The 23741-nt window shown below is 41.0% G+C and overlaps 2 protein-coding genes across 4 annotated transcripts in view; one reads left to right on the top strand and one right to left on the bottom strand.

Moving 5' to 3' along the window:
• The window catches only part of UBN1 (ubinuclein 1), a 61084-nt gene extending 57958 nt beyond the window's left edge, over nucleotides 1–3126 (top strand). For all 3 annotated transcript variants that reach the window (XM_030211908.1, XM_030211906.1, XM_030211907.1), the window contains one exon: nucleotides 94–3126. In XM_030211908.1, the coding sequence (XP_030067768.1) occupies nucleotides 94–146 (53 nt within the window). In that variant the 3' untranslated portion in view covers nucleotides 147–3126. The remainder of the gene's footprint in view (nucleotides 1–93) is intronic.
• Nucleotides 3127–10199: 7073 nt separating this feature from the next.
• Nucleotides 10200–23741, bottom strand: part of PPL (periplakin) — a 57082-nt gene continuing 43540 nt past the window's right edge. The window contains 8 exon segments of the mRNA XM_030213149.1: nucleotides 10200–13448; nucleotides 13451–13621; nucleotides 13624–13650; nucleotides 13653–13715; nucleotides 13718–13907; nucleotides 18624–18716; nucleotides 21495–21611; nucleotides 23541–23624. Of these exon segments, the coding sequence (XP_030069009.1) occupies nucleotides 11245–13448; nucleotides 13451–13621; nucleotides 13624–13650; nucleotides 13653–13715; nucleotides 13718–13907; nucleotides 18624–18716; nucleotides 21495–21611; nucleotides 23541–23624 (2949 nt within the window). The 3' untranslated portion in view covers nucleotides 10200–11244.

Genomic DNA, 23741 nt, shown 5'->3' with positions numbered 1-23741 from the left:
GCTCTAGTTCAGCATCAGTTCCTTGCTTTGTGCACTTGACTAACCTCACTTTTGTGTAATTAAATATTCTCTTTTAATATGATTCTGTTATAGATGGTGCTCATCTTCATGGGAAGGGGCCTAGCACACAGCAGCGAAAGTTGTGACATCAAGTGTAAAACTACATCGACCCTCCAGCAGAAATAGAAAGCCCTTATTCTAAAGACTGGATGTTTGGTGCACTTGGACAGTTCTTTTTATCAAATGCATTCCTCTGGGACTGGTAAACGGAGAGCCTGGACCAGCCAGTCCTTGGGAAGGTGCAAAACAGATTGCCATGTACTTAAATAAATAAATAGCACTTAATGGTCCCAGTTGTATGTGGTGGCCTGGTGCCTAATCAGCAAAATGTAAACAATGTTGAAGGGATGTTGTTTCCTGGCGGCTTAAGGTGACATTTTCTAGGCCACCTGAGCCTGCGAAAGGAGAAAAACATTTTCTGAATAAGGTTCCTGGTTCCACTGCAGAACGTTGACCTTGATTTTTAATCCTGATTATTTTTTTTGTGTTATTGAAGAGCATTTGCACTTGTCATGTCTTGAGCAATGTGCCTGACAAATAGCAATGGACTACACTGGAGCTGTCGTGTACATATTAATCGTATTTTATAATTTCCCCTTACAAAGGGCAGTTGATAGATGTGAGACGTTGGAAGTCTTGTATACCCACCAGCATTATATTTATTGGGCTCAAAAGCTGTATCTATTATTTGTTATTGAAATCAATTACATAGGTTAGAAAGGGACCTTTTTAAGCTTGCAGTAAGTGGTGGATGTAATTCCAGTGCCTTTAATCATGGAGCAAGAACAAAGCATACAATGAAATTCAAGGTTTCCAGAAAATTGATTATGCACCCAAGCCCATGTTTGACTCTGACTTCGGATTTACTTGAGCTTCACATAATTACACTGCAAAAGCTGTGTTGTCCAAACTGAAACATGGCTTTTAGACCATCACTAGCAACAGCATAGGGTTCAATAGATTCAGTTCCAAAGCTGGCTTGTTAGGCAGGATTGAAGTTAGAAGGCTTAAGGCTGCCCACTCTGTGTCATTAAAGTCTTCCTTGCACAAGGTTTGATTAAGATCACTCTTTGAAATTGTGATAAGTTACATATATGTGATTTGTTTGGTGACTGCTACGTCACTATTTCTCAGTTTGGGGGAAAAATCTTAGCATTATTAGTGAATAATGAAAATGATTACAGCCAGAGCACTGTCTTTCTACAGCCGATATTGACAGATGAAAGTGGACAGTGCTTAATTCTCTGAGGATATCTGCTGCTGAACACAATATTTTTTTTTGTATAATATCAGAGTGCAGAAAACACTTTTTTTTTTTTTAACTACTACATTGGCTAATTAAGACGGAACCTGGCCAGCCTAGTTAGTTCTGGTCAGGTTCCTTCTTATCTCAAATGCTATTAATCTTCTTAATAAAGGGAGTATGGACGAATGACTATATAACCATGATGTTGTCCTTAACTGTCCAAGTAACACTGTATTGTACATTGAGTAATCTGTACTTGGTTTATAGAGTTATTTGGCAATAGATGATATATGACTAATAACTAGTCGTTTAATGTGGGTTATAAGTCAGCAACAATACCCACCATGGGGTTTTTTTTGTGCTGTAGTGTTTACAAAACATTGAGAGTATTCTCTGGCATTAGATAAAGCACCATGGAATGTGGTTGTCCTACTCAAAGCACATTACTTACTGCACTTTATAAATAAATAATTTTTCCCCACCTTCCACAGTGTACAGATTTCAGACCAGTGTAAAGATAAATGTGCTTATTAATATCCAATCATTTATATAGCTGATTTCACCAATTACAATTAATTAATCTGATTCTTGGATGTGCAGCAGTACTAGCAAGACTGCCCAAAAATTGGTAGCCAGTGGTTTTAACTCTTGAGTAACTTAAGTGCTTTTTCAAGGCTCCCTTTGGCTTTCTGGGTGAAGTGTTCTGTTGAATAACCTTCAACCCCTAGCTTTTTGGGGTAGTTCTGCTTAGGTATTGATTTTTATAGTCCATCATCAATGCTTGCTTCTCCACTCATTTTATTCCTGGTATTTAACAGAACACTATCCTATAATTGTATAAAAGGGATGCTGCGTCTTGATGTTGTAATTGGAAAGGTTATCTATTATAAGGTGGATGGCTGGGAGCTGATCATCTTGATCTCAGCTGTAGGTGGCCACCTCTAGCTTCAAATACTGCATCTATTTTATTCCTGGCTGTTGCTGTCCTGTGAGCACAGGAGGAAAACAAGTTGGTGCCTCTGTGACTTTTGACTGAGACTATAAATCGGATGGTTACTTCATGTCAGCCTTAATAATAAAATTTATCAAGTAGTTATCATAGCAAGTACCCACCTATGCAAGGGTGATTTAGAAAATGGCTGTCTAATTGGTAAATTAATTGAGAGGCATATGCTGCTACTTAGTGCTCCTTTAATGGTCTGGGTATGGCTAATTCTACAATATGAAGACACAAGTGGATTAAAATTCTGAAGCAAGCTCAAAGCAAATCCACTTAACTCAATACTGTAACGATTGTTACTGGGTTGAGTGGACTTTATGGATAATTCTACCTATAATGCAGGCCTCAGTAATAATATTTAAAGAAAAGGCACCAGGACCTGGTGTAGGCCTGGGACCAAGACCTCAATTGACCGGGGCAAACGGAAAATCATGTCTTGTCAGTTTTTAATGTCGTTCTTTATGATGGAGTAGGATATGGTTCTGTGTATGAGAAATGAGAACCTTTTTTCCTGCCCCCCCCCCCCCCCCCCCCCCCCAGAGTGGCACATCTCAATATAATATTTCTACAGAATCTTAAACCCAAAAACCTGTTGCACGACTGAAAATGAACCAAAGTGCTGAATTATCCAGTTCTGTGATCTTTACTGCTTAGCACTTAGTTTGTAATGGCTGTTTGTTTTGTACATGGAAGCTGCAGTTTTTCTTAAACTTTACTTGTAATGATGGATATGAGATGGTAAATGAAACCCTCTTGATACCCTTGTATAGAGGAACTGAAATAAAATATTTTGAAGTTTCCAACCCTACAGTTTTTATCCTTTTGACCGTAAGAGCAAATTCTGGATTGGGACAAAGGCTGAGATTAAAGTGATGGTGGGTAGACTAGATGAATCTTATGCTATTCATCGCCTGTCTTATTATGATGTTTCTTGGTAAGTACTGTATGTCTGTTTCACAATGTGTGCTTTTGCTTTGAAACTAACTGGATTCAGATTGCACCCGTTATTGTTACACGGATCTTATATTCTGCAAATACCATGTGCTGGTTCATTACGGATAACGATAAAAAGGACTGGCAAAAACAAGCCAGGAAATTATAAGAACTACACTAAACAGTCTTAACAGCATCAGCTGTAAAAGCAGCCTAATTATCAACAGGTATATATTTAGAAAATAGGAAAGTTTTCAATGATTTACGAAATAACCCATAGTAAGTGTACAGATTTCTAAAAGAATTCCATATCCATGCCGCTTGATATTGAAAGAATCAAAAATTCTTTTTGATTTTATCTAACTTGCAGAAGGAAAGTACAACATAAATTAGTTTAGAGTTCTACCCGCAACAAGATCATGTACCAGAATAGCCAAATTACAAAGGTAATAGTGCCATTTCATGCATGACCATAAAAATCATTGTCAATTTAAATTGCACTGTAGCCAGAAAGGCAGCCCATGCAATTCCTTAAGCAAACGACTTGACAGCTTCAAATGTACCAGCCAGACATATTAGTCTGGCTGCCGTATACGGTCTGAACTAGTTGTACACGTTTAATCGGTGATATATATCATTATATACTACACTGCAGTAATCGAGTCTTGACAAAATGAGTGATTGAAGTAATATTCAGAATTTGGCAGGCTCGAAATAACCATGAATTGACCTAAGCTTTTTCAATAGATAAAAAGATTTGCATATTAATGATTTAATATGTGCATTAAAAATTAACATTCTATCCCATTCAACACCCAAAATTCTTGTACAAAATTCAAAATGCAGGTAGAATTCCACTAGACAAGTAAATGTGAAGACGTGTATACACTTGTATTTCAACCTAAACATGCCTTTGGGAACACCACCACTCAGTGTAGCAAAAAGCATACATACACCTCTTTTACCGATTTTTCATTTTTGCTGCTTAGTAGAGATATGTACACATTAGGCAGCCTTAAAATATTTACTGAACACTAAAGTGTTTTAACACAAATTAACCTACAAATTAATGCATGTTATTGATTTAGAGTGTGTGTGAAAAATAATTACTCTTAAAGTGAATGTGTGAAACTAATGGAAAAGTCACCTGAAAATTGGGGAGGGAAAGAAAAATGGCCTGTGCATATCTCTACTGCTTTGTGTGGATAAAAAAAACTTTTACCCATGTCCATAAATCACTTTGAAAATTATCCTCCAACAATAAATGAAAGAAAAGGTACCTTTTACAAAATGGTGCTACCGATTTAGCATGTGCTGAATGTGAAGAAGCTCATGGGAACTGAATGGCCTTTTTTGCATTCAGTGCATTGGTAATCAGTAGCACCACTTTGTAAAAGGAGCCCAGAGTTTGAGTAATAAACTGCATTGACTGGGTCTGGTCAACCTTGAACAGTAGTACCTGTGCTTCTTGAAGAACAGAAAAAGTTAATTGATTGCTACCTGACTCCATGTCTTAAGAAGAAGGCTACCCTGTCCTGTTTCTATTCTATTGCATGCCTGAATTTGTACTTCTGGTGTTCACAAGAAACTCGATGGCACTATTGAAATAACCAATTTGTACATGCAACAAGATAAAAGCAGGACTGGATTAACCTGTTTCTTATGATATTGGAGTCAGCTGGGAATGGTTCTTAGGGATACAATGTATAAAATAAAGTGAATTTTATCCTTCTAATCTGTTCAATGTAAATACAGAAGCCACCAAACTACAGTGATTGTAAATTGTGATGGCTCATTCAAAGATTAGGGTCATATACTGTATAGAAAATGGTAGCAGATATTATGTGGCCTATCCAACCTGCCCATCCATACCATCTGTTAATATCCTCTTCCTTTCTCTTAAGCCTATGTGCTTGTTTCATGCTTCCTTGAATTCAGATGGTCTTCATCTCCAGCCGGAGGCTGTTCCATGCATTCACCACCCTTTCAAAGGCATTTGCTTAGATTACTCCTGAGTCTTTCACCTTCTTCCTATGCCTTCTCAATTCCGGAGCTTCCTTTCAGTTGAAAAAGACTCCTGTATATTTATACCATGGAGGTATTTAAATGTCTGTATCTCCCCTCTCCCACCTAGCTTCCAAAATATACACATTCAAATCTTTGTCCTTGTATGCTTTATAATAAAGACAACTGGCCATTTTAGTAACCTCCTCTGAACCAACTCCATCCTGTTTATATCTTGTTGAAGGTGTGGTATCCAGAATTGACATAACACTCTAATTGTGGTCTCACCAGTGAGTTAAAAACAGGCATTACGCCTTTTTCCTGCTGGCCATTCCTCTGTCTATGCACCCAAATATCTTTCTGGCTTTTGCTGCTGACGTTTCTACCTGTTTGGCTATCTTAAGATCAGCAGATAACGATCATCTCAAAGTCTGGCGCTTCTTTTGTGCACAGAAGTACTTCAGGTAAATTTAACTTTGATTTAAGATGGAGGACTACTCTGATGGTTTCATTAGAGCATGAGTTCTCAACCCAGTCCTTGGGACACAAGCCAGTTGTGTTTTCAGAATATCCACAATATGTATACATTAGAGATTTGCATGTACTTCCTCCATTGCATGCAAATCGATCTCATGCATATGCATTGTGGGTGTGCTGAAAACCAGACTGGGTTGAGAAACCCCTGTGTTAGATAATGTGATACATATTTCTGGATGACTAAAGAATTGGCTCAGGGAAAGCACTAGCTGTGGTGTACTTAAGATTTCAGTAAGGTTTTGACAGAGTTTCACATAGGGAACTTATAGATATATGGATGGGCCAATGCTCAGAACTCTGGCACTGTAAAGAACAGTACCAGCAAAAAGCAAGGGAACAATGCAGAAAAAAAAAAAAAAAAAAACAACTTCCCAATGCTCAACACTAATAGTCCAGGTTAAACAAGGACTGTGAACTATACAGCACCAGAGATGGATTTACGAAAGGGTTTCCACTCTCGTTCTGTGCCTGTGTTCCTCTCCCTCCCATAAGCCTCTGTTGATCACCCAGGGCCTAGTATAAGCACTCACTACTAATGCCTGTCTGAGCAGCTCCTCCACCACCTGCTGTAATAATAAGCCCATTTGCAGCATATATAAAGAGGGAAGGGGGCCCGGTTCAGTTCAAGGTGCTTGCAACAGCCCATCCCTCCCCCTGCTGCTCACAGAACCGTGAGGCCAGTACCAGGACATTTGTTTAATCTCTCTTCAGATACCTTAACACCAGCTCTAAACTGCTGTTAGGTTTTCAGCAGTAAGGGCAGGGTTCGGTTTGTGCACTTTTTCTAAGCATTGGGAAGGAATAGCTAAGAACCTCATTTACATAGGATTGCTTACATTTTAATACTATTTGTGGCCAACTTTGGCGTGCACATCTCTCAGCATTAGTGCCCTCTGAATATTCTGTGCACTCTAACACCAGTGATAGGTTCTGAGCATTGGCCCATGAGTGTCCTTGGTATGGGCCCTAAAGCAATGGTTCTCAATCCAGTCCTCAGGGCACACCCAGTCAGGTTTTCATGATATCCACCATGAATATGCATGGGAGATTTGCGTGCACTGCCTCCTTTGTTTGCTAATCTACTTAATTCATCTTCACTGAAAACCTGACGCCGGGTGTGCCCCGAGGATTAGGTTGAGAGCCACTGCCTTAAAGTGACTGGGTTAGGAACTGGTTGAGTGGGAGGTAATACTGTAGTGCTAAAGGAGTTCATTCTAAAGAAAGATGGATTAAATGATTGATGTGTTGTAGGGATTGGTCCTTTAGTCCTGTTAATTTTTGTAAGCACTATTGCATTAGAGCTGTCATGAAAAGTTGATAGACACCCCAGAATATGTAGATAACATGAGGGGGATCTAATAAAGCCTGAGGACTGTTCCAGAGTGGCAGTTAATGTTTAAAAAAAAAAAAAAAAAAGGAAAGTCATGCAACACCCCCCCCCCCCCCCCCCCCCAAGGGACTGTATAGTAGGTGAAGTTGTGGGCATGAAAGAACAGGAGCTAGGGGTGATTGTATTGGATGATCTTAAAGTGCTTGGATGCATAAGGGACAGGAATGACCAGCAGGAAAAAGGACGTGTTAGTGCCCCTGTATGTCACTGGTGCACGTTGTATGTAGTTTTGTAGACCATATCTTCAAATGGGTATAAGCTGGATGTAATTGATTCGGATCCCAGATCTGTGTGTTAATTAACCAATGAAGTCCTATCAATAATTGCTGTTAAGCACTTAATTGGAAGTAATTTGGACTTTCGCGTGGATCTGCCCCATGCCATGTTCTATAACTTGTGTGCTTAAATTTCATAGCGTGCAACTCAAAATGGTGTGAGGCCATGGGTGGGGCAGAGGTGTTCCCAGAAATTAAGCGTGATGTTATAGAATGCCTGCATTTGCACACTTAACTGCCTTCAGTTGTGAGCAAGAATTTACACCAGCTTTTGGCAGGTATATAAGTGCTTGCCCAAAGTTTGATACCAAGGACTAGATTCTATATATCATGCCTAAAAATTTGGCACCAAAATGAAATTCACTTAAGCGTATTCTATAAAGTATGCCTTAATTTAGGTGTACTTTATAGAATAAGCCTAAATTTTTGCACAGTTTATAGAATACCCCGAGCGCTGGTCTATGCGACTAAAGTCAGTTGCAGCCAATTATGCCAAGTAAAACCTGGTGTAAATCCTGACACCTAAATTAGGCGCAGAGCAGGTGTATTCTATAACAATGCACATAGATTTTAGATACGCCCATGACTTGCCAATGCCTGCACTATGTGACTTAGAATTTAAGTGTACCACGTTACATAATATGCTTAGCAAGTAGTGTGCATACATTCTAATTAATGCCAATTAGTGCTGATAATTGGTTAACATCCAATTAGTGCTGATTAGCTTGTTAACCAATTAGCTTATGTGCCATGTTATGGAATACACTTGATTTCTGTGTAGAAATCTTGGTGTGATATAGATAATGCATGCTAAGTTAGTATTCTATAAAGGTCAATGCACGCAGAGCACCCTTTCAAGAATACTAGCTTAGCACAGATCATAACTGTGCCTAACGTTTGGCACCATTTACTGAATCCAATCATAGGATGGGGTAGATTTGGGAGCAGTCTAAGGGAATGTTTCTGTACAGCAAAGGTAGTAGATGTGAAGACAGTATCTGAATTCAAGCAAGCATAGAACCACAGATGAGCCAGCGCCTGTCTAAGGGTAAAATGTTATCATGCATCTTTCCCATTCCATATCCTCCCTCCAAAAGTCTAGCATTGCCTTTTCCCTGTTCTATCTCCCCCTCCCAATTGTCTAGCATTGCCCTTTCCATTCCTTTCCCCTCCAAGTGTCTAGCGTCACCTTTTCTTTTTTTGCTGGTAGCCCCCCTTCCCCAAGTGTTCAGCATTGCTTCCCCAGATATTCAGCATCTCCTGTAGCTGCTGCATTGCCATTGCTCTCCACCAGGCTATCCCCAAAACAGAATGAGTGGCTGGTGCAGGGGCTTCACAATGGCCACTCGCTTTGATCAAAGGCTGTGTAGTGTGGGTGCTGCCCCCCCAGATTTCTGTGGCCTTAGGTGGATATGTAGTCTGTCTAGTGCTAGGGCTGGCCCTGAGTTGATCTCTGAAAGAGATGAAGGGCTTGGACAGCTTAGAAATGGAGTGGTCTAGTAGTTAGAGCATTGGTCTTAACATCCAGATGTGGCAGGCTCAAATCCCACTGCTGCTGCTTGTGATCTTGGGCAAGTCACTTAATCCTCCATTGCCTCAGGTACAAACTTAGATTGTGAGCCCTCCAGGGCCAGGGAAATACCCAATGTACCTGAATGTAACGTGCCTTGAGCTACTACTGAAAAAGGTGTGAGCAAAATCCAAATAAATAAATAAAGTTGGTGTGGATGGGAAGACTGGATAGGTCCTATGATCTTTGTCTGCCCTCTCTATTTTTCTTAAATGGTACCTGAAAGATGAATTTAGTCAAGGCTACATGAAACCCTTTTCATTTTCCTATATGTGGTCTTTCAGTCTGGAGACAAATGACAGACATTTCTTTGTTGTCCTGCTGGTGGTCAAGGTGTGAAATTTACTTACTACTACTACTACTTATCATTTCTAAAGCGCTACTAGACGTAAGCAGTGCTGTACACTTGAACATGAAGAGACAGTCCCTGCTCGACAGAGTTTACAATTTAATTAGGACAGACAAACAGGACAAATAAGGCATAAGGACAAAGAGTAGCAAGATTCCGGAATCCCAAAGAGTAGCAAGATTCCGCGCAGAATCCCAACAGTAGAAAGATTCCAGAATCCCAAACACTACTACTACTTATCATTTCTATAGCACTATTAGACGTATGCAGCGCTGTATGTCTACTAGTACTATAGAACATATCTGACTGATCTCTCCGAAAGACAAGGCTTCTTTGGAAGAGTATCAGATTTTGTGGAGTATGGGATTGCAAATACCTTAGGACCCTGGTTATCCATCTTCTGAACAGGGACATACCTGGTCTTTGCAAATAGACCCAATTTGGTTCAGCATCTGCTAATGCTGGTAAACTTTAACTTTGGTGTGGAAGGACACAGGTGTCCCTACATTAACTAAAATGGAAACTTATCTTATGTGTATAAAGATAGAAAAGCTTACTGCCATTAGGCATAAAATTCTTGCCTATTGGCAGATAGGGTTCTGTCCAAAATCTGAGCTTTGCAGCTCAGACCTCACTGCTCTTATTTCAGAAGTAAATGTCAGTTTGTGTTCCCCCTTCTTCCCCTTTCCTTTTTAGTGTCTTTTCTTCTATTTAAAAAGGAAGGGAGAAACTGAAGTTTCATATGCTGTGTTTTCTAGCCTTTTTCTGAAATCTTCTGAAAGCATATTTTTTCTTACATAAAAACAAAAAGACATCAGTTTAAGAACACAAGAGCTGCATTAAAACCACCGCACTTTTATTTTGTACTATAAATAAGTTTCCCTTTCCCTCGCATAGGTTAATGAAAAATACACAGAAACGCCTTGTAAATTTAGTCAGTGTACACCAGAATGTGAAGACATAAGAAAGGCATTAGAAAGAACAAACTTTTACCTCTAATAAATGTAATTAAGAGGCAAGCTAGACTTTTTGTTAAGGCACATCTGCAAGAAACAAAGTTTGCTATCAAATCTTTTCTTTTCTTTATCCTATAGTAATCAATTTTATATATCTCTTAAAACACAATATGAAAATAATCTAATTAAATCCAGTGCTTGTTTTGTGTCCAACTGCTCATGTCTCTGGTGTTAAGTTCACATGGTATAAGGAATGTTGGTGGTAAAGGAAGGAAAACCTTTACTACCCATTCATGCAAATAGCTCTGTAATCACCTTAAAGGTGTGTGGCTTGTCTTCCAAGGAGGCTACTAACTTCTGCACAGCTGTACACGAATCAGAAGATCATTCAGAATTGCAGCATAAAACTTGTTTGCACAGCCCTTTTTCGCTGTTATGTCCATAAATGTGATGTTAAGATTTTGATATCTTTTGCCCTGGCTATAGGCAGCCTCTCACTAGAAGCAAGGGTGTAGACAATAAAACTGATCTTTAAAAAAAACTGCCAGGCATGTGCTGAGATCTGGGCATTTGGTTTCCCAATGCACGACTGAATCAACATTTTCAGATGAGCCAGTTTTTGCCTGTTAGTTGTATCTGTTCTGTGTAGGGAGCCACACCTGGGCATACTGCAGATTTTCCAGGCAAATGGTTACAAGTTTGAGCACATGAATCTCCACTTGAAGGTTGGCAGTGCTTTCCATATAATGGACAGAACAGGGTGAGTGAAGCACCAAAGCATTGGATAATGCAAAGAGCAGAGCTTCAGGGACATGAAACACTGCAACACTTATTAACTGTAACATATAAGACTGCTGCATTGAGTGTTTTATCATTTTATCATGTCCATATAGCCTGTCAAATATTTTCAGATGACCACAGACTCTATTTCTTTCCAGATACCAAAAGTGCAAACTCCTGGATGGACATTTCTTTGTTGAGGTATCGATCATATTGTTGCTTGGTTATTCTTCCACTTCTCAGAGCATCCTCAATGTTGAATTTCTTGCCTGATTTTCTGTCATGAATCACAGAGGATTCACCATTAGGACCTTTTATGGTAGTTTCTTCCCAGTCACATTCCTGGTTCTGCAGGTTAACAAACATCTTCCAGTCAATGAGCCCAAGTCTGTGGGCTGCTTCTGGAGACATTTCTCTCCCAGTGTCGGGATCAATAACCACAATGGAGCGGCGTAAGTGGTTTTCTCTTTGCTCCCTCTTGAATTTCATGGTATTGAGGCGTGTCTGTAGTTGTTCAATCTCAGCATCTTTGTCTCGAGATATTTTCCTCAGGTCTTCCAGTTCTCTATTTAGGGATTGGAACCTTGAGTCCAGATTTACTCTGCTGTCAATGTGTGTCATACTTCTTAAATCTTGAGCTTCCTTCACAGTTATTTCAATCTCTGATTGCAGCCTTCTGGTTTCTTGTTGAAGACTTTGCTTTTCTATCTGCAGTTTGTGGACTTCTTCTCTCAAGTACTCTAGTTCTTTGTTAGATTTAGAATTATCAAAATCAATTTCTGACATCTTTGCTTGAAGGCGGTCCACCTCAGTATCCAGTTCCCTCTTACGTCTACTCTCCTCTTCCAAACCACTTTTAAGTTTTTGAATCTCATGTTCTGTGTCTGCATCTTTTTCTACTTCAACTTTTTCTGTAAAGACAACTTTTTCCTTGATCTCCATCTTCTCCAGGTTAATAAGCTTCTTCCTTAGTGCATCAAGTTCAGTTTCCAGCATTTGCCTTTTATGCCTTTCCTCTTCCACTTGTAGTTTGAGAAGATTGTGTTCTTTCTCTTGCTGGGGATCTTGCTGAAGGACTACTTTTTGTTTCAGAGTCACTTTTTCCTTGGTCTCCCGCTCTCTTTGTTCCAGTTCATTAAGCCTGAGTCTCAGTTTCTGGATCTCTAATTCAGCCTCTCGGCGAGCCTGCCTCTCCCTCTCCAGTTCCTCCAGTTGACGCTCCAGCTCAGATTTCCGCCATTGAAGTTTACGCAGTTCTTCCTGCAGGGAATCTTTCTGTTTCAATTCATTGTCAATAGCTTTAGAAAAGGAATTAACTTCAGATTTCAGTACATGGTCTTCCTCATACTGCACAACTTCCTTCTGTAGCACTTTCTCTTTCACTTGAGAGAGCTCTCTTTCTTTATGTCTTATTTTGTCTTCATGTGATAATCTATCCTTCTCTAAGTGCAGACGTTTCTTTTGTTCTTCAGCCAGTTTTGCTCTCAAGGACTCCACTTCCTCCTTGGTTTTTGGATCTTCGCGATACTGCAAAATCTCTTTCACAACTTCTTTGACCTGAACTTGAGGTTCAGCATCTTTCCAAGACTGAATTTCTTGCTTCAGTTGAGTCATCTCTAATTCTGATCTTTCATTCTGACGTGTCTTGTCAACAATTTCTTCCCGTAGTTGCTCCAGTTCTTTCTGGGTCTCTGGATCTGTCTTGTACTTGATAACTTCTTTAATCACTTCTTTCACCTCCACCTGGGGACCTCGTGTTTTCAAAGTTGTCAGCTCATGCTGAAGAGTCACCACTTGCTCCTCGGCGCTTCGGTATCGTCTCTCCTGTTCAATTAGTTCCATGCGAAGGTTAGCAACTTCACTTTCAGCCTTAGGATCAGGGCGAACAATTTCACGCACTTTTTCCTGAACAAGAACCTTGGCATTTTCCTCTTCCAAAATCTGGATTTTATGGATGAGTTCATTTTTCTCCCTCACAGTGGTGCGAACTCTGGCTGTTTCTTCATCATATTGGTGTCTCAGATCAGCCATTTCCCTCTCAGAAGCCATGTCTTTTTCTACTTTCAGTACTTCTTTAACTGTGATTTTGCCCTCGGCCATTGCCCGTTCCTTTTCCAGACGCTTAAGCTTCTCTTGTAGAAGATTAAGTTCTGCTTCTTGCTGTTTCCTCAGTGTAGTCTCCCTCTCCGTGTGCTCTTGCAAAAGTTTATACTCTGTGGTGAGTTGAGGGTCATTCTGCAGCTTGACCACCTCTTTCTCCATGATCTTTTCGTGTTCTTTGTTCTTTTCATCAGAAAGGACAGCTATGCGCTTCCTCAGAAGGTTGATTTCATTCTCTCTAGTTCCTTCTGACGTTTCAGTTCTTCCAACTCCTCTCTCAGCTTCAGAACTTGCTCTTGCTGATCTCTGTCCATCTCAATGCGAAGTACCTCTTTGACTACATACTCCTGGCCTCCATCCTTTTGTACATATTCAAAGGACCGAACTCTTACTTTGAGAGATTCTAGCTCATCCTGTAACATTTGTTCTTTCGCTGCTCCTCTACCACTTTTCCTGGAGTTTGTGGTGTTCATCATCAAGCTGTGGATCAGGAACTTTTTTCAGCAATTCCTTTTCACTACAGTCTCTTGAGGCTTTTGGCTCTGGAGGAGAATAATTTCATTTTGGATGGTGTCTATCTCTGTTTCCAGTTGTTGCCTACGCTGAACCTCATCATCCAACATGTTCTTAATTCGCCAGGTTTCTTCAGCTGGTCTCTCTGCCCTGCTGGTCTGCACACTTTCTTCCATAACTCCTACCTCTGGTTGCTGCCAATAAGAAAAATAAATATATATAAGTACATATGGTGAGAAAACAGATTGAGGGGGAAAAAAACCTACTCATTATAATACTATGCAATAACGGTTCCATTATAATCTAGACTAAAGAAAACATGGTCAATTGATACTATTCTTTCTTACCTTCTATATCAAACACTGTCAATATTTTTCTTTGCAAAAAGGGAAAACCGCATAAGAAAGTTTTTACACTGTGCGAATCATTTAAAATGAATAGCTTTTCCTGGTCTCTTTTGACCATCCACTTTAGGCTGGGGCACTCTTTGCCACTCTTATTGTTCTGTCTGCTCTGAAATAATACTCCTTACAGATGTAGTTTTTTTTTTTTATTTTGCGGCACCAAAAGACTTGTTTTTCAATATCATTGTGAATGCAAAAGTAAGAAGCACAATTTAATTTCCTCGTACCTAATTACTTTCAGTTACCATAAAGCTGTTAGTTCTTTCTCTGTTTCTATTCCATACTGTACTTCCAGTTCTTCTGTGCCTAAAACATTTATTTGTGCTTAGGAATGTGCTGGCATTAATCATTTCTGCTCCATCAGAATATAAGAATAGCCATACTGGGTCAGACTGATGTTCCATCTACACAGGGGTTCTCAGCTCAGTCAGTTTTTCAGAATATGCACCATGAATATGCACGAGATAAATTTGCATGCACTACCTCCATTATATGCAAATCTATCTCATGTGTATTTGTTGTAGATATCCTGAAAATCTTACTAGCTGGGTGAGTCCTGAGGACTGGGTTGAGAACCCCTGCTCTAGCCCTGTATCCTGTTTCCAACAGTGGCCAATCTAGGTCACAAGTACCTAAAGAGTAGCAAGATTCCCTGCTGCCGATCCCAGGGCTAAAGAGTGGATTTTCCCATGTCTATCTTAATAGCTGATTATGAACTTTTCCTGCAGGAACTGTCCAAATCTCTTTTAAACCCGTATACGCTAATTGCTTTTACCATATCCTCCGGCAACGAGTTCCACAGCTTAACTATTCATTGAGTGAAAAAAATATTTTCTATTATTCATTTTTAAAGTATTAATATCTAACTTCATGAAGTGTCCCTCAGTCTTTGTATGTTTTTAAACAGTAAACAATCGATTCACGTTCATCAGTACTACTCCACCTGAGCCATCTAAAACCAGACATCACTTTTGAACTGTAGCAAAAACAAATTTTTTTTTTTTAAAGCAAATGAGGCATTATAAAAAACTATCAAAATATAAATTACAAAAGTTCCTAAGAGCGGGCCAAGGAGCATCATTTTATAGTTTTGCACATTGGAAGATCATTCCCTTTCAATGTAGAAAACGTTATAGGAAGAGTGTGCTGCAGCCTAAAACTAATTGCAACTTGTATTCCTCAACCAGCATGAAATTATCTGCCCCCAACTACAGACTTATAACGCAAGCAGAACAATGGTTGCGCAATGCCTGAAATCTGTTTTTTTTGGCTAACTGGAAAATGGCACTTTAAGTAGATGACTATTAAAGAAAAGAGAAATTGGTTACTAAAGGGCCCTTTTACTAAGTTGCGGTAGAAAGTGACCATAGAGGGCCCTTGCACGGATCTTTCCCGCACGCCAAGACCACTTTTACCGCAGCAGCAAAATGGCCAATTTCCCCGTTTTTACAATTAATGGTCATGTGCCAGTTCTCTTGCCAATATACAAAAAATACAACAAAAAAGGGAATGGAGGATGTATAACCAAACAACTTTCAAAATATACTCTCCATCTAACATACATAATCTATTGCTACTGTTGCTTAATTAATTAGATTTTAAAAGAACATATATTAGTGGGGAAAAAGCCTCAGAGTTTATATGAACTTACCTAATGTGCTTATTATACATGCAATGTGAAATTCATCAAGGCATAAAAAACCTCACTATAAAAGCAATCCAAATATTGTATATATTAGCGAGATTAAGAATGTGCTTATCTAAAATAATTAAAGGTCCCCTGATAAGTACATAAGTAATGCCACACTGGGAAAAGTCCAAGGGTCCATCGAGCCCAGCATCCTGTCCACGACAGCGGCCAATCCAGGCCAAGGGCACCTGGCAAGCTTCCCAAAAGTATAAACATTCTAGACATGTTATTCCTGATGGCTGCCAACGTTTCGTGGTGCTCAGACCACTGCTTCAGGGCTTATAGGACCAGATCTTAAATCATAACAAAACATATTATTTAGCAACTGTGCTCTAATAGTAACTCCCAGTCTCATATAAATTCACATACCTAGCAAACACTGCTTCTCTCTTGCAATGCAAGGCAAGCAAACATGTCGCCTTTGCGTTTTAACTCCACCCTCACCATCGGGGTTAACCACTCACGTATGGTTGGCGGGCATAGAGGCTGTCATAGTAATCAACCAAGCAATATTCTGCAGCGGTATAAACTTAATAAAAACAAAACCAGCCAACTGACATATTTAATCCAGTGGGCTATACTGATTTCAAAGTATAAATCCAAAACTGCTCCTTACAATGAAGTATCAGATGTCAGTTCCCTCCATGTGTATTTGATGGAACATCTTACGTCCTCAAAAGCATGCATATAAGTTATACAGTGCCCCACAATGGGTACCTCTTTTTTCTTATTATATAAAGCACTCCGATGTTCATTCATATGTATCCTGAAGACCCTCGATGTCTGCCCAACTAACAGTGTACCACCCGGACATTTAATACAATAGCTGACAAAATCTGTGTCGCAAGAAGTTCTGTGCCTGAGATAATATTTCTATTGGCCAACCGGATTAACAAATGTGGACACTGACATAGTGCTGTCTCATATCTTACAGCGACCGCAACGGGAATGAACCACCTCTCCAACATCTTCATCAAAGAGTACACTTCACAAAACCGTGGAGCTCAATAACTCCTTTAAATTAGGCCCCCTGTGGTAAGCTACCCTTAGATGGGTAGGCTCAAAGGCTGGCCAATCTTTCCTTAAACTACGCCCTAAATAGATGTGCCCTTTTATCAAATTGTGCTTTATATAAAAAGAAAAAACAGGCAACCCATTGTGGAACATTGCATAACTCATATGCATGCTTTTAAGGACTTAAGATGATTTTTACACAAGGAGGGAATCGATGTCTGATACTTCATTGTAAGGAGCAATTTGGGATTTATACTTTGAAATCAGTGCAGCCCACTGGATTAAATATGTCAATTCACTGGATTTATTTTATACCACTGCAGAATATTGCTTGATTGATTGCCATGACAGCCTTCATTCCGTCAATACGTGAGCGGCTAAGCCCGATTGGTGAGGGTGGAATCAAAAACGCAAAGGCGCCATGTTTGCTTGCCCTGAATTGCAAGAGAGAAGCAGTGTTTGCTCGGTATGTGAATTTACACGAGACTGGGAATTACTATTAAAGCACAGTTGCTAAATAATATGTTTTGTTATGATTTAAGATCTGGTCTAAGCCCTGAAGCAGTGGTCTGAGCACCACAAAATGTTGGCAGCCATCAGGGAACCTTTAATTTTTGAGATAAGCACATTCTTAATCTCACTAATAAGTACAATATTTGGATTGCTTTTACAGTGAGGTTTTTTTATGCCTATGATGGCGTTCACATTGTGCTTACAATAGCACATTTTTTATTACATTTGTACCCCGTGCTTTCCCACTCATGGCAGGCTGAATGTGGCTTACATGGGGCAACGGAGGGTTAAGTGACTTGCCCAGAGTCACAAGGAGCTGCCTGTGCCTGAAGTGGGAATTGAACTCAGTTCCTCAGGACCAAAGTCCACAACCCTAACCACTAGGCCACTCCTCCACTAGGTAAGTGCGTATAAACTCTGATGCTTTAACCCACTAATATATGTTTTTTTATCTAATTAATGAAGCAGCGGTAGCAATAGTTTATGTATATTAGATAGAGAGTATATTTTGAAAGTTGTTTGGTCATGTGCTAATTTTCCCATTAGCATACCCATAAAAAAAATAGTGCATGAGTACTTACTGACACCTCTTTTGCACGCAGTAAGGACTCACGCACTAATCCTGTGCTAATCAGCACATAGCGCATATATATTACTAACTGATTAATACAGAAATGCCTCTCTCTGGCCACGGGCACGCCCCTCTGCAGAAAAATAAAAATGATTTTTTTTTTTTAGCGCATTGCGATTTAGCATTTACCATAGAATGCTTTCCAAAAATACTAGGACTAGGGGGCATGCGATGAAGCTACAATGTAGTAGATTTAAAAAGAATCTGAGAAAATGTTTCTTCACTCAATGTGTAGTTAAACTCTGAAATTAGTTGCCAGAGAACGTGGTAAAGGCGGTTAGCTTAGCGGAGTTTAAAAAAGGTTTGGACGGCTTCCTAAAGGAAAAGTCCATAGACCATTATTAAATGGATTTGGGGGAAAATCCACTATTTCTGGGTTAAGCATTATATATAAAATGTTTTGAACATTTTTGGGATCTTGCCGGGTATCTGTGACCTGGATTGGCCACTGTTGGAAACAGGATGCTGGGCTCAATGGACCTTTGGTCTTTCCCAGTATGGCAATACTTATGTACTTATATATGTATTTATTTAAAGCTACGGTAAGCATGCATTAGCACTTACTGCAGCTTAGTAAAAGGGCCCCTAAGCCTGGTACACGAAAGAGGCCAGAGCAGTTGTGATGTTTAGAGTAGCTTCAGCAGTTCATTGTTCTTACCTGTCGCAGAAGATTCTGAGCAAATTCTAAATTCTGTAGTCTTTGCTTGTTTACGGCATTCACTTCTGTAAACTGAGCGCTCAACGCAGCTTCCTGTGAAACCAGAGAGTTTTCAGAAAAAAGATGGCAACTCTAAGGATATATGCACTGAAACTCTATTCACTGACTACAAAACCAATTCTAAAATAAATTGAGTTTACTCTCCCTCTGCCAGATTTTGAGTAGTGCCGCTGAACTTATGTCAGAAGATTCACCAGGATCCATACTGTGTGGGAAGAGAGGACTAGTTGAGCAAATGTTTTGAAAATGCAATGATGTGGGTCAATGCTACAGTGCTCTCATTAATTTGTGCAGTAAGAGAAAACTTCTAATGGTAGTGTTGCACCCGAGGATGCTGCTTTTCCCATGTCTTCTCCATCCTTCTCCTACAGGCTATCAGGGCAATTCTACAAGCCAGTGACTAGATTTAGGTATCAATAGCACTCATAGGTTACAGAATCCTAGCACTTCTGCAAAAGATTGGCCTCAATAACTGAAGGTAACATTCAAAAGTGCTAGGCGCTATTCCGTAATTGGTGAATGCAAGTCACTTACCCCTGGATTTAGGCACACTTTTGAGACGTGTGCACAACTTAATTGCCTAATGAGCTGTTAATCAATAATTGGATGCTAACAACCAATTATTGTTAATTAACACCAGGTAGGATTTGTGCACACATCTGGTTGTGCAGTCTTCTATAACACTGGGCACCTAAATCTTACATCGTGCAACCCAAAAGGGGTGTGGCCAAGAGAGGGGCATGAGCATTCCAAGAAGTTGCGCAGAGCGTTATGGAATATTGGGTTTCTGCGCCCGACTTGAGAGCTGGGATTTACACCAGGTTTCAGCAGGTGTCAGTCTGACACCCCGAGTTGGGCACAGGGAACCGGTGCTAACCCCGGATTCTATGTAGTGTATCTAGTGATCCGTTCTAAAATCCAACTGTATTCTGTAGCAACATGTGTAACTTAATTGGCTTAACATACCAATCAGCATTGTTAACAGCACTTAACAAATAATAAGCACTAATTGACAACAATTAGAATTTACATGCACAACTCTAAGCGTGCTGTGTAATGCACTGCACCTACATTTTAATGTGCGCTGGCAAAAATGGGTGTGGTTATGGGCAGGGAAATGGGTGTTTCAAAATGTATGCGCATTGTTATAGAATATGTCTGTGCCTAAATTTACGTGCCAGGATTTATGCCACATTTTCATTGGTGCAAATAGAGGTGCTTAGTTCAGTGGCATTCCTAGGCTGCCTGACACCCGGGGCGGATCGCCGATGCGCCCCCCCCCCCCCGGGTGCAGCACCCCCCCGGGTGCATTTTTACCTTCTGGGGGGGGGGGGGGGAGGGTGCCACGCACCTGTTGGTAGAGTCCGCCCGTTCCCTCCCTGCTGCTCCCTCTGCCCCGGAACAGGAAGTAACCTGTTCTGCGCACAGGGAGCAGCAGGGAGGGAACGAGCAGACTCGGCCAACAGGCGCGCGGCACCCCCCCAGCGGCGTGCACCTGGGGCGGACCGCCCTCCCCTTGGTACGCCACTGGCTTAGTTTTAGGCACTAGGATATCAACTAAGCGTATTCTATATACTGGGCCTAAATCTAGGTGCCGCTTATAAAATATGCTTAGGCGGAAATTTTTTCCATGCAGATTTTCTAGGTACCATATAGAATCTGGCCTTAAATGCGTATGCCCTTTATAGAATAGTGCTTAATGCCAATCTTGCACCCATTTTTGAGCGCTATTTATAGAAATCCACCCTTAGTGTGCATCTGCAAGGGTTGGCATGCATGTGAGTGAAGCAGCGGCGTAGCAAGGGCGGGGTGGTGGGGGCGGTCTGCCCCGGGTGCACACCGCTGGAGGGGTGCAGAGAGCAGCCGCAGGCCTGTCGGCTCCGCTGTTCCCCTGCTCCCTCTGCCCCGGAACAGGCTACTTCCTGTTCTGGGGCAGAGGGAGCAGGGAGCCAGTGGAGCCGAGAGCCACACGGCTGCTCCCAGCAGCCAAGAATGCACCCGGGGGGGGGGGGGGGGGGGGTGTCATTGCGCTGGGGGGGGGGGGGGGGGTGCGCATCGGTGATCTGCCCCGGGCGGCAGCCGACCTAGGATCGTCACTGGAGTGGAGCAAGGGCATATCACCATGCAACATGCACAACTTATGGAATACTATCAGTTGCATCCATTGTATGGCATTAGGCATTAGTTTATTGGAAGTTCCATCTATAACCCTATTGACCTCTACTGCACTTAGGCATTGCCAACTTACACCTGTCATAGACATGACATAGGTTTGTGCGCCTAACCTTTGGTGGCGGGAGGCGGGGATGGTGCTGGGCAGACTTATACGGTCTGTGCCAGAACCGGTGGTGGGGGGCGGGGCTGGTGGTTGGGAGGAGGGGATAGTGCTGGGCAGACTTATACGGTCTGTGCCCTGAAAAGGACAGGTACAAATCAAGGTAAGGTATACACAAAAAGTAGCACATATGAGTTTATCTTGTTGGGCAGACTGGATGGACCGTGCAGGTCTTTTTCTGCCGTCATCTACTATGTTATTATGTTACTATATCAAAGCAGCTTTGCCTTAGTATTCCATAACAATATAGGTGTGCCTTTAAGCAGTTATAGAATTGGGGCTAAGCATGGACCTTTGGGATAACTAAAATGAGGCACCATGTAACTATCCTAAGTTCAAATAGGATGTGGGTTAAGCGCATAGCCCACGATGCTTCAGAATCAATCAGGCTCATTTGATCAGTCACAGCTTATCATTGCTCTAAAAAGAAAATCATGCTATGTGACAACTTCAGAGAACAACAAGAAATCCATTACCTCATCTTTTACTTTAGTAGCTGGCGACTGGATTCTTGGCCTCTTGCTAAGATGCCTGTTCTGTCCACTTTCTAGGTCAAGGATGGACCTCAGCTTCTCAGTTTCAAATTCATAGTTCTAAAAGAAATTATCACAGGTGACCAAAGTAGCAATAAGCAAGTCTGAATTCATTGCCTGCAGCAACATCCCTCACCCTCATACTTCCTTGATTTCTGCTTCTGAAACACTTGTTCCACACTCCTTATTTTATCCAGTGCTGTGAAAATCGTTTCCCCGGTAGTGTAGACCTGCCGCTCCCACCTTGGAATTCTACTCCTAGGCTCTCATGCAAAAACATGTGACTGAAAATCCATTTTCACTTAAAGATACATTACCCCTTCAGTTAGGGAACATCCTATTATCCTGACTCCCACAGTTAGAACTTACAGAGTTAATCTAGGTACTGAACCGTCTTTTGCATTTCACAATGCTTCAACCATTAGAACCTGCTTTTTCACTGTTCACCAAATTCAAACCATTAGGGCACTGCTAACTAAAGCTACCATTCATACTCTTCTACATGCACTTGCCACTAGCAGACTTGATTACTGTAATCAGGGGCAGCCCAAGGCAAGATGCCGTCTAAGGCATGGCCGAGATGCTGCACCCCCCCCCCCCCGGGTCAAGTTCTGACATCTCTCCCCTTCCTCCTTCCACCCCATTCCCTGAGTTAACTTTCTTTCTTGATGTTCCAAAAGCCGCCAACAGCAGGCGCAATTTCCATATGCTACCCTGCTGCTGGCACCAGCCTCTTCTCTACTGCAGCTGCCTCTGAGGAAAGAGGACGTTACATCAGAGAGGCAGCCGCAGTAAAGAGAAGAGACGGGTGCCGGCAGCAGGGCAATGAATGGGAATTCCGCCTGCCGCTACCGGTTCTTGGAACATGGAGAAGGTAAACTCAGGGAACAGGGTGGAGGAAAGAAGGGGGAGATGCCACTCTGAAAGTGCTGCCATAGGAGGAAGATTCTATATATGGCACCTAAAAAAATCAGTGTGGAAATCAGTGCCAACTAAGTATATTCTATACGTGGTGCCTAGATTTAGACACGGTATGTAGAATACTCTTAGTTGATGTCTCGGCGCCTAAACTTATGCACTTCCATTTACACCAACAAAAATGTGGCGTAAATCCCAGCACGTACATTTAGGTGCACTGGGCTATATTCTATAACTATGCTTGTAAATTTCGGAACACCTATTTCCCCACCCATAACCACGCTCCTTTTTGCCTGCACACATTAGAAGTTAGGTGCACTGCATTATAGAATGTGCTTAGCTAATTGTGCACATAAATTCTAATTATTGCCAATTAATGCTCATTATTGCTTGTTAAGAGCTGTTATCAATGCTAATTAGTTTGTTAAGCCAATTATGTTATGCGTGCTGTTACAGAATACGCTTGGAATTCAGCACGGATCTCTAGGCACGCTATATAGAATCCGGGGGATAGCGTGCACTTTTAATAAGCGTGCACCCTTGAGTGTGCAATATTTTTGGCGAACAACATTTCATCACAAATGATAGCCCATCCCTATTAGATTCCCAGTGAACCTTCAACCTTGCACCCCATCTCTTAAATATCTTTCATGCCTCTAGCCACCACCAGAGATTTTCCTGATTAAATTAATCTCTTATAAACATGCACAGATGGACAGAACGCTTTCAAATATTAAACTTTTTTAAAAGGTTAATATTTAATAAGAGCAATTTTCAAAAGCCGTTTACCCAGGTAAATGAGCTATTTGAAAATTAAAAGGAACAAAAAAGCAGGGATGGACAAGCAGCTTTCCAATACGATTCAAAGCGAGGCTCTCAAAGGTGAATTTGAAAATTAGCCACCTTCAGTACTGTTGGTTCTCTGTGTTAGTGTGGTAGTAGGATAATACTGTTTTGCTTTGACTACAGTCCTGATTTTTGCCAGCTTCCCAGAGGCTGTTGCCCGGTTTCTCTAGTGCCCTGTGTCCATTTGCGGTTGTTCTGTGTTGAGGAACAGTAATTGCACTATACCTTGACAGCCTGTTGATACTGCTGAGCATTGTTGGAGACTTCCTGGACATCTTGCTCCTGGCCAGCAATTTCATTGAGCAGGAACTGTACAGTTACATAAAGAAATTATGAACTATCAATAAAAAGCAGAAACTGCCATTAATAGGAAACTGTTTTACATATATTTATAAGCTATAAAACAGGGATTTTCTTTCTTATATA

Source organism: Microcaecilia unicolor, chromosome 8 (genome assembly GCF_901765095.1).
Source record: "Microcaecilia unicolor chromosome 8, aMicUni1.1, whole genome shotgun sequence".
Classification (NCBI taxonomy): Eukaryota; Metazoa; Chordata; class Amphibia; order Gymnophiona; family Siphonopidae; genus Microcaecilia; species Microcaecilia unicolor.
The sequence above is the reverse complement of the archived record's forward strand: the minus strand, read 5'-3'. Positions and strand labels throughout refer to the sequence as shown.